Source organism: Culex pipiens, chromosome 1 (assembly GCF_016801865.2).
Source record: "Culex pipiens pallens isolate TS chromosome 1, TS_CPP_V2, whole genome shotgun sequence".
NCBI classification, from domain to species: domain Eukaryota; kingdom Metazoa; phylum Arthropoda; class Insecta; order Diptera; family Culicidae; genus Culex; species Culex pipiens.
In genome coordinates, this window is record NC_068937.1 from 5,535,943 (window position 1) to 5,547,205 (window position 11,263).

At 37.9% G+C, this 11,263-nt stretch overlaps 2 protein-coding genes across 2 annotated transcripts in view; one reads left to right on the top strand and one right to left on the bottom strand.

The window, feature by feature from the left end:
- LOC120421044 (gamma-aminobutyric acid receptor subunit alpha-6) overlaps window positions 1–11,263 on the top strand; it is a 34,363-nt gene that overhangs the window by 21,537 nt on the left and 1,563 nt on the right. Inside the window, exons 6-7 of the mRNA XM_039584187.2 lie at window positions 1,779–2,531; window positions 7,536–7,899. Coding sequence (XP_039440121.1) covers window positions 1,779–2,531; window positions 7,536–7,899 — 1,117 coding nt within the window. The remainder of the gene's footprint in view (window positions 1–1,778; window positions 2,532–7,535; window positions 7,900–11,263) is intronic.
- Window positions 6,834–7,387, bottom strand: LOC120421048 (uncharacterized). Its single transcript, XM_039584190.2, has 2 exons — window positions 7,130–7,387; window positions 6,834–7,043 (listed from the first exon to the last, which is right to left on the bottom strand). Exons 1-2 carry the CDS (start codon window positions 7,304–7,306, stop codon window positions 6,882–6,884), a joined length of 339 nt encoding a protein of 112 aa, XP_039440124.2. The 5' UTR covers window positions 7,307–7,387; the 3' UTR covers window positions 6,834–6,881.

Here is an 11,263-nt window from a genome sequence, read left to right on the forward strand (position 1 = left end):
CATTCACCATCCACTGAACTACACTGAAAAAAATGTTCAGTTTTCAGTTATGAGTAATGCAATTAGCTTATATCAACGAGCCAATACTTCTAATTAAAATGTGGTCAAAGACAATCTGATGGGAAATTGGACGAGCTTTCTGGTAAAAATATTTACGAGACTGAAAAATCAAGTCTGTCACATAGAAATTGTCAATAACCATCAAAAAACCTATTTTTCAGCATTTTTATTTTGAAAACCGCTGTAACTTCACAAGAATTGGACTTAGGACTGTGGTCAATATGGAGACTTTTATGTAAAATTGTCTGGAAAATCGATTCCCATTTATGGCTTTTGAAAATGATGACTTTTAGAGCACTTTAAAAAACAGTTTCATTAAATGATGTTTGTATTTTTTTAGGTGAGTTGCTCCATCCTGCATTATTCGTGAGTCTTTTTGTAACATCTTAGCCTTTTTTAACAAAAATTTTGAACGAAAAAAAATCAAATTTTACTTTTAAACTTAAAAATCAAAAAAATCTCATAAAAGAAGTGTTTTTTTTGTCTTTCAGTGTATTTTTTTCGGAAAGCCAGTAAAATTTCCTACAAGTTTTTCACTGACCACTTTTTGCTACGATGCAACGACTTCAAGATTCAGAAATATTTAAATTACGAATTACAAAAATATTTAAAACACTTACGCCCTTCTCAAATGTTATTATCGAGTGAAACTTGCTCCATATACACAAAAATGGCTTATATAAGCGTAGGATAACATGTCTACAAAGTTTCATTGAAATTGGAGAGGATCCGGTACAACCGATTCCCTATTTGGCGTGGAATTGCGCTTTTTTGCTTTTTTTGCAAAATGAATATTTTTATTTAAAAGAAAAGAATTTAGGTCAATTCTATCCACATTTCTAAGTAAAAAACTATTAAAAATAGCTCGTTTTCAAAACAATGTAGTTAATAATGTGTAGATTTGAAAGTAGCATTAAAATCGAGGTCCAACTTCATCATCTTTTAATGTAATTAGCATTTCAAAATGGCGCTTTTTTATTCGTTTTTTTTTTTGCTGTAACTTTTGTTTGAATCGTCCGGTTTTTGGTTCACTTGGAACAGATTTATTATGAGCTCTATAAATGTCTAGAAGAAACCAAGCGGCAACGACGTAAGCCTGAATCCAAAAACTTTAATTTTTTTCAGAAGACATCGAAGCACTATCTCGTCATTCGCGGGGATAAAAATTGTGAACCACCCTAATTTCATTGCGTGTTCTTTTTGAAAACTTTGAACTGTATGCCAATTTTTTAGGTTTTTTTTTGTATAAAAAAATATCAATATTTTTATTAAATTAATAAAACAATTTTGATTTTGAGAGAATAATCATAATTTTGAATAATTCAGTGCTTTGCCTTTTTTACAATGTTACTCTCGATCATTTGACGTTAGAAACCATAATGGAGTACCGGATTCGAGTGGTAGAAATGACAGTTCTCCCATTAGGTTTTACGCCGACTCAATTTTTAGGTTAGAAATTTGACAGCTTGGCTGCACTGTTTACATTTTTTGCACGTGTGTCTCAGCAAAAATGTGCGTGCGTGTGCGCTCGTGACGTCACGCTGTAAAACCTAATAGGAATACTTTGTAGAAAAAAGTAAAAACTGCTCGACTAGAAGTGCTCCATTTTACCCATCATTAAATAAAAAAAACAATTTCATAAATTCGTGAACTTAAATTCACGATTTTGTGAATTTTATTCAAAAAATCATATTTCTAATCTCTTTTTCCTCCCTCAGGACTACTCCATGGACTGCTACTTCCGGCAGTACTGGCGCGACAAACGGCTCAGCTTCCACGGCCCCATAAAGAGCCTCTCCCTCTCGATCAAAATGCTCGAACGAATCTGGCGTCCGGACACGTACTTTTACAACGGCAAACACTCGCACGTGCATACGATTACGGTTCCTAATAAGCTTCTTAGACTGAGCCAGGACGGAGAGATTCTGTACTCGATGCGGCTCACCATCAAGGCGGGCTGTTTGATGCAGCTGCAGAGCTTCCCGATGGACCGGCAGTCGTGTCCGCTGGTTCTCGGAAGTTACGCGTACTCCCGCCAGCAGCTGATCTACCAGTGGCAAACGGACGATTCGGTCAACTTTGTTCCCGGGCTGTCACTGAGTCAGTTTGATCTGATCAGCTTCCACCAGAAGAACTACACCTTTGCAAGGAGGGAGGGCGAGTTTTCCGTCCTGCACGTGTCCTTTAACCTGCAGAGGCACACCGGCTACTTCCTGATCCAGGTGTACGTTCCGTGCATTCTGATTGTGGTTCTGTCGTGGGTTTCCTTCTGGATTCATCGGGAGGCCACGAGCGATCGGGTTGGGCTGGGGATCACCACGGTGCTGACGCTGTCGACGATCAGTTTGGACTCGAGGACGGACTTGCCGAAGGTGAGGTACGCAACGGCGCTGGACTGGTTCCTGCTGATGAATTTTATCTACTGCATCGCGACGCTGCTGGAGTTTGCCGGGGTGCACTACTTTACGAAGGTGAGGTTCATGGCATCGTGAATTTTATTCATGCACGCGTGCACCAAATTCATTGTCAAAATTGCCAAAATAGTCAAAATTGGACAAATTGGACAAAAAAAATTATCAAAATTGTCAAAATTGTCAAAATTGTCAAAATTGTCAAAATTGTCAAAATTGTCAAAATTGTCAAAATTGTCAAAATTGTCAAAATTGTCAAAATTTTGTCAAAATTGTCAAAATTTTGTCAAAATTGTCAAAATTGTCAAAATTGTCAAAATTGTCAAAATTGTCAAAATTGTCAAAATTGTCAAAATTGTCAAAATTGTCAAAATTGTCAAAATTGTCAAAATTGTCAAAATTGTCAAAATTGTCAAAATTGTCAAAATTGTCAAAATTGTCAAAATTGTCAAAATTGTCAAAATTGTCAAAATTGTCAAAATTGTCAAAATTGTCAAAATTGTCAAAATTGTCAAAATTGTCAAAATTGTCAAAATTGTCAAAATTGTCAAAATTGTCAAAATTGTCAAAATTGTCAAAATTGTCAAAATTGTCAAAATTGTCAAAATTGTCAAAATTGTCAAAATTGTCAAAATTGTCAAAATTGTCAAAATTGTCAAAATTGTCAAAATTGTCAAAATTGTCAAAATTGTCAAAATTGTCAAAATTGTCAAAATTGTCAAAATTGTCAAAATTGTCAAAATTGTCAAAATTGTCAAAATTGTCAAAATTGTCAAAATTATCAAAATTGTCAAAATTGTCAAAATTATCAAAATTGTCAAAATTGTCAAAACTGTCAAAATTGTCAAAATTGTCAAAATTGTCAAAACTGTCAAAATTGTCAAAAATGACAAAATTGTCAAAATTTTCAAAATTGTCAAAATTGACAAAATTGTCAATTTTTTTCAATTCAATTCGGTTTTATTGGTGAATAATCAAGATACAATGAGTTATTTTGAAGTGCACAACAGAGTTTTAGAGTTCCTTACAGCTGTGTGTTGCATCATAATCCATTTAGGAACAATTATGTCTTTAACTAAGGCACTAGCAAGAGTAAGAAAAAAAACTATAAAAAAAACTTACAGAAATTGCAAAGGAAAGGGGATAGAGGAAGAGAGAGCTTATATCTAGATCACAGGTAATTTATCCTTTGTAGATGTGTTTGATCATCAGTTCCCCAAGGGCCAGGAATTGTTCTGCCTTGTTCCGGCAGCTCCGAAACCGCGTCATCATCTCCCCCGCGAGAGCAAAGAACTCCGGCAGGGTGAAGAGATCTTCCCCGGTGACTTCTTGCTGGGCCGTACTGCCGCTACCGGCAGCGACTACGCTGGCGAACGAACGCCCCCAACCAGGAGGGAACGCTGAGTTTTCAGCTGGAACCGTACGCTGTCCAGCTGCAGGAACGGCTGCGCTCGTACTTCGCTGAGGAGGGTGGGACGCTTTCTTCTTCCTCTTTTCCTGCTCCTCGAGGTAGGCCTTGCGCGCGACGCATCCGCGGTAATTGCCGGTATGGTTGCCGTCACAGTTCACACACTTTACGCGCGGCTTGGTTTGTTCTGCCTTGTCCCCCAAGTCCGCCTTTCGTGGCAGTGCGCACGCCTCCGAGAGGTGTGACTCACCGCACTTCACGCAGCGGGGCCGGAGGTTGCAGTTCCGCGAGCCGTGGCCGAATTTCTGGCAACGGTGGCATTGCGCTACGTCCGTCGGGTTCTTGGTGTAAAACCGCCAGTTTACCCAAAAACCGTCCAACGTTTTAGTCCGCCGCAGGTCTTGGATCTTGACGGTGCCGCGGTCGAAGTACAACAGGTACAGTGTGTGTGTACCTGTTACCGTTGTCTTGCGCGAAAGCACTTTAATCTCCCGCGGTTTTATTCCGGCGTCCGAAAGGTCGGAGATCGGAGGTCTTGATAACCCTGCAAGACGACCTTAACAGGGGGCTTCTCGGGGTTGAATGTGTAGAAGTTGGATTTACTACGCTTCAATTCTTCAAACACCAGGTCGAAATTCTTTTGGTCAGTGTGATCACTTGCACTGCCGACTTACCGATTTTCAGACAATATCCGAGGCCTTCCAGCAACTCGTCAACATCGTCCGCTAACGTGTCCAAAACAAAAATTGGAGGTGGTCTACGTTCCGCTGGAGAGTTGTTCTTTTTTGACGCCGGCACTTTTTTCCGTGCACGACCATCATCGTCGTCGTCGTCGGTAGTGCTGCTACCGTCAGAGTTGTTATTTTCTTCGTCGTCGCTCAGCATCTGGAACTCGTTCCTGATGGGGATGTTGGCGGATGTTGATGTGCCACTGGTCGTGGCACCGGAAGTACCGGAACGGGTTCGCACTGGTGATCTTGGGACATATCCGGGATGTAGTAACTTTTTGTCGATGCCTTCTGCGTTCACGCTCCCCTGCGCGATAGCGGTCGACACGGCGTTGGTTTGTTTACCTTTTTGCACACGGCCGGTAGACGAACTTCGCGGGTTTTTCGAGGCCGCACTCGAACTGCCACGGCCACGGCCGGCCTTTGGCATGCTGGAGAAGCAAACTCGCGGGTAACCACAATCAATTACGGCGAAAAAATCGAAAAAACGATGGAGCACTGAGCACTAGCTGCATGCTCTCGTGCGTACACAGAGGGAGCTGTCAAAATTGTCAAAATTGTGAAAATTGCGAAACCGGTTCCATTTCTGGGCTCAATTATGGTCCATCTCCGGTTACAGCAGCCTCCCGAAATTTCACTATTTATTACTAGAAGCTCGCAAAGTGGTTCTCAGACGATCCCGAAATGGCCACCGGAACGAACCTCAAAATGCGGAGAAGTGGAACCAGGTCACCTAGGCCTAGCAGATCTCGGTCGTGAGGCCGACTTATCAAGGCTTGATTCTGCGCTTCTACGGACCAACGGAAGGTGTTGGGTGTAGGTTACCAGGTTTCACTGTTCCGCATCTTAACGGATAACTATTTACGGGTTCATGTTCCGGTCCTGGTTCTCTCTCAGAAAGTTGAATTGGTTCTGGCGGCTTTTCTTGCTGTTCCGGAATATTAAGTCGGAATTCTTGAACCGGTCAAGCTTTTTTCATCTATCAAAACAAACTGCTCGACTGATTTGACAACGAGAACTGTCATTCGCTCTTGACAGTTCTCGCTGTCAAAAAATCGAGCAGTCTGATGCGTGAACGCAAAAAAAGGTAAGCCAAAAAGCAAGTTATCGCGGTTAACGCGCGTTAAAGCAAGTTAAAGCGGAAAGGTGAAAGTGAACGCTGCAAAGGGAGCGTTCTTTTATTACGTAACGCGAAAAATCGGACTTTAGACCCCCTCCCCCCCCCCTCGTAACAAAATTTCCATACAAATTTTAAAAATTTTGTATGGAGCGTAACACGGCCTCCGACCCCCCCTCCCCCCCTACTGCGTTACGTAATAAAAGAACACTCCCAAAGGTATGGAAAGGAAGCTTTATCGCTCGGTTAGCGCGGAAGTGACGCACCCCTCGGAAAATTGTCAAAATTGTCAAAATTGTTAAAATTGTCAAAATTGACAAAATTTTCACAATTGTCAAAATTGTCAAAATTGTAAAAAATGTCGAAATTGTCGAAATTGTCGAAATTGTCAAAATTGTCAAAATTGTCAAAATTGTCAAAATTGTCAAAATTGTCAAAATTGTCAAAATTGTCAAAATTGTCAAAATTGTCAAAATTGTCAAAAAATTGTCAAAATTGACAAAACATTGTCAAAATTGTCAAAATTGTCGAAATTGTCAAAATTGTCGAAATTGTCAAAATTGTCAAAATTGTCAAAATTGTCAAAATTGTCAAAATTGTTAAAACTGTCAAAATTGTCAAAAGTGACAAAAATGACAAAATTGTCAAAAGTGTCAAAATTGTCAAAATTGTCAAAATTGTCGAAATTGACAAAATTGCCAAAATTGACAGAAAGAACAAAATTGTCAAAATTGTTAAGATTGACAAAATTGACAAAATGGAGCACTTCCATCAGAGCAGTTTTTGCTTTTTTCTACAATGTATTTCTTATGGAGCGAACTGTCAAAAACTGCTCGACTGCGGGTGCTCCATTGTCAAAAGTGTCGAAATTGTCAAAATTGTCAAAATTGTCAAAATTGTCAAAATTGTCAAAATTGTCAAAATTGTCAACATTGACAAAACTGGCAACATTGTCAACAAATACAAAAATGACAAAAAATGCCACAAAAATTACAAAAAAAACAAAAAGAATTTAAAAAGCGAAGATTTCTTCAAGAACTTTTTGTGTCTGGGTAAATTGAAGTTCCCCTAATTAAGCCAGCTTCCCAAGAGAAAAAAAACTCAATTCATCTGTTTTAGTCAAGACTTTATTAAAAGTATTCCACAATTCATGCTCTTCAGTCTTCATCGTCTTCCTCGTCTTCCTCAATATCGTTGGACGGCAGCGGTGGAACCACGTAGGTCCGAACACGTGGCTCCATGGTCAGAATGATTGGCGTCACCACCGGTCCGTAGTCCTTGATTATTTCCACGTCCGCGTTGCGCTTTCTGTAAGGAGTCTGAAAATTGGAACAAAAATGAAACCCCAATAGATGGCGTTAATATCCATGATTGCGCCTGAAATTAGGCAAAATTCGATACTTACAACTATTCCACCGGAGGCAAAGGACAGCAACAGTCCTGCCAGGAAGATCACCACAACTTGAACGTACAACTTCATCGTGCGATCGTTGAAACTATAATGATTGAAAAGCAGGAATGCAACGAGCAGAAATAGTTTGCAACCTTGAGTCCCGCCTGTTGATCCCAGGAAATAACTCATTGCTCCCGCGTCGCTGGAGGGAAGAACGCACTTTTCATGATTACAGAACTCAGTTGATAACCTTTTAGAAATGTGCAACAACATTGTGACTCGTGTTGCATCAATCGTATAGTATTTACAAATGATTGTAAAACCGTTCAACGAAGTAACTTCGAGCTGTCAAACCTACACGCCAATTCAAACATACCCAAAAAGTTCACTAAATTCAACCCAAACTCCTCCCAAACAGGTCGGCAGCGGTGAAATCCCCCTGGACGAGGACGAATGGGAGGACATTGACAACTCGGTCGAGATCGGGCTCGGCATCAGCTCCAACAGCAGCACCGGTGGTGGTCCGATAATCCGTTCCCGGGCGGCCTCCATCCACGACTCGCCCCAACGGCTGATGGCGGCCCGCCGCCGCAGTTCGCTGATTTGTCCGATTTACAACGATCCGCAGCACATGTTCAAGCCCACGACGTCGCACCTGTCCACGATGGAGCGGACCACGCAGACGGAACCGCCGAAGGAGCCCCGCTGGAAGCAGCTGTGGCTGTGCTTTTTGGGCGATGACCAGTTTCGGCGGAGGCGGCAGAGGGAGGCCACCGGACGGGGTAAGGAGAGGGGGTGTTTGTTTGTTACCTCAGGGATACCCTCTGATTCGATTCCTTAGGCAAAAATAAATAATGGTGCCAATTTTGAGCGCAATCGGTTAAGTAAGGGTCGCTATAGATCGTTAAAGTCGGTGCAAAAAAAATCTTTCCAAACAAACACGTCTTCTTTAAATCGCTAATAACTCTTCAGGGTTAACTCGGATCATTTTGCGGTCCTCAACAAAGTTGTTTGTCATAGAATTTTACGTAAGAATCGCAGACTTGACAATGATCCGACACACCTTTTGGTGGAATTTTGATTTTTCACTTTTCCTCATACATTTTTGCAAATTTTTCCATACAAATTTCAACGACCAATAGCGACCCTTAAACCTTAACTAAAATTGGCATAGCAAGGTACCTCTTAAGATTTTCCTAATTTTCATTTTTTCTTGTCACCATAATGTACAATCATCCCATATATTAGGAAAAGTACGCTGAAAAAAAGCACTCGGTCGATAATAGAAATTGCATGGGCTACAGTGCATTCTCGTCTGACCAGAATAGACCTTGGATTTTTTTTTTAAATTGCTTGTTGAACGGAAAAGGAATAACAAAAAGTTCCCCTTCTGGTTGGGGTACTTGGTTTTAGTAAATTTCAATGAACACCACAATATTTCAAATGATTATCAACGCTTGAAAATGCATTTCAAATTGTATTCACCTGATAATAATTCTATTTTTATTAAAATTTTGGAGTTCTTTTGAAAAAAAGTTTTTTTTTTGCCTCCTGATTTTTTGGGCCGCTTTTGAAAGGGGGGGGGATTATTTGCAACTGCAAGACATTGTCCATTTTACTAAACTCATAAAACTACTAAATAATGAAAAAAGTAAAATAAAAAAACAGCAGTCAGTCATTTTTTTTTAATAACTATAAATTTTTTAACTCATGTTCTCATACGTTTGAATTAGGACTTTTTTTCATTATCATTTATATAAACAGCGCGAATTTTGCATTTTCTTGCAGCTGACGCAAAAAAAATATTAAAGGCGAGAATATTTTGACTATTGAAATTATGGTCATTAACTTTTGAAATTATGGTCATTGAACAAAATACATATCACGAAATACCGTGAAAGTTTGTGTGTTTTCACCAAAATTTGAAATAGAATCTAGAGGTGGGCCAAAAAAGAGCGAGCCGCTCAAAGAGCCGGTTCACTGAAAAGAGCGAACGAACCGTGGCTCACAAAAAAAGAACCGCGGTTCTTTTTTAAACTCCGGTCTTTTGAAAGAACCGTTTCAAAAGGTGGCATGATTTTTTGTTATAAATAAAATTTACAAAATTTCAAAAAATGCAGTGTTAAATTTATTTTTGAGAATTGAAAATACAATTTCAAATATTTCATTGCTTAGAAAAATAAATCCTTAAAGTAAATAATTTTCTAAAAATGTTACTAGATTAGAAATTTGAGCATTTCAAATTGCATAAAAATAAATCCTTTTGTCCGATTAAACTTTAATCGTTTTAGACTTTATCAATTAAATCAGAATGTAGAAAGAGTTCACAGAATATTTTCTCCAAATAAAATATCAGCATTAGTTCACTTCTTATAGAAATATATGCAATTTTAAAAATTAATAGCAATTTTTCCAGCATCCTAGGTTTAAGTTTGGTGCCATTCTATTACTCGAATATTTAGGTTCGAGTAGAAATCTTGACAAAGAGTCCACCAAGGGCATCTTCTGTTTTATTGTTTTTTTTTTTTTTATCAAATAATTTATATAAGTCCAATATGAAATAACTTATAAAACAACACGATTCTTTAAAAAAAACCTATTCATCCAAATTTTGAAAAAAGAGCGAATGAACCGTTCAAAAGAGCGGCTCTTTTTAATGAGCGAACGAAAATGAGCGGCTCCTTAAAAAGAGCTGTTTTGCCCACCGCTAATGGAATCATGAAAATGTTACAGAAAACTTATAAATTATATTGAAAACATGTTTAAATTTGCAAAAAATTAAATATTTTTCTCTTTTTCTCACTTTCGACCTTTTGTCCTTCGACCTTATGAATTTCGACCTATTAAAATTCGACCTATTGTAATTCGACATTTTGTCTTAAATCAGTATTTTGTGAATTTTTCTGCATTTAACACACCAAAAAAAGCAATGGTCCATATAACATTTAACATCGTTTGATATCAATATAAGGCTTTCTAGGCCCAGCTAAAAAAAAAATAATTTTACCCAAAAATGACGAACTTTTTGTCACAGTGTCCTAATGCAAACAATGTTCGAGCTCTAGCTGTCACAGCAGGTCACAGCCCTGCGAAGTATGTTAGCTGACATATCGAGCGGTCAATTAAAAAAAACAGCTACAAGTCGCCTGACAAAAAAGTTTTGCAAGAAAGAGATAGGAAATCTGATGCAAACATACGTCCAGCTGCCATGTAAACATACTTTGAATGTGTGTTTTTTTTTTGTATTTCAGCAAAAAATACGGTATTTCGTGATGGTTTGTCTATTTTCACCAAATCTCAAAAAGAGTAAAAAATAAAAATTTTAATATTTGAGTATTTTCCAGCAACAAAAATTACTAAAGACTCAAATGTTGCCAAGATTCAGTTGTCACATTTTATTTAAAAACAATTGATTTAATTTTCGATTATCCAAAGAAAAGTATGCATAAATATTTTAAATTTTAAAACTCTAAAATAACGAATCTTATTACCAAGTTTAAGATTTAGTTGGCGCTGTGCTATCTTATGATAACTTGATAGGAATCCCAGCAAGCTTAGTACAAGAGAGTACAGAAGCATCGATTTGTTTGATATCAAAATTGCAAATTATGAAGAGTTTTAGCGTTTAAAAAATATTATTGTTCAAAAAAAATCCAAAATTAAGGTATTTTGAAAAAAAAAATTGCTCTGAAATCTCTTAAAAAGTAATTTTTTTATAATATTTTAGGTGTTTGATAAAGAAATGCAAATTTTAAAGTCTAAGAGGTTTTTTTTAAATGAATTTCAATAAGTTAATTGAAAAGAATTATCGTCGACTATCGCCGACAAAACAGTCGTGGGTAACAGTCAGAGGTAAAATTAATGGCGATTAAATTTAAAACATAATTGCAAAAAAATCTCTCAGTGACCGGTTGGAAACTTAAAAATCAAATCAGAGTAAAAAAAAAATCTTTGTAATATTTCCTAATTCCTAAACAATTGCTGATTTTAGTTATAAATTCAATAAACTCTTTCCAAATATTTTTTTTAGGGATGCCACGCTACTATGAATTTATGAATATTTGTAAGGTGTAAGAATGACTACCCAACGATATGCACAAAAAAATACAAAACCATTCTTGAAGATTTTCAAATATTCCTGTCAAG

What these genes read in the sequence shown, in the direction of transcription:
- LOC120421048 (XM_039584190.2), bottom strand. Translation starts at nt 7,306, where the DNA reads ATGAGTTATTTCCTGGGATCAACAGGCGGGACTCAAGGTTGCAAACTA. An exon ending in TTGCCTCCGGTGGAATAGTT is followed by an intron (nt 7,044 to 7,129) that starts GTAAGTATCGAA and finishes TCCAATTTTCAG; the next exon opens with ACTCCTTACAGAAAGCGCAA.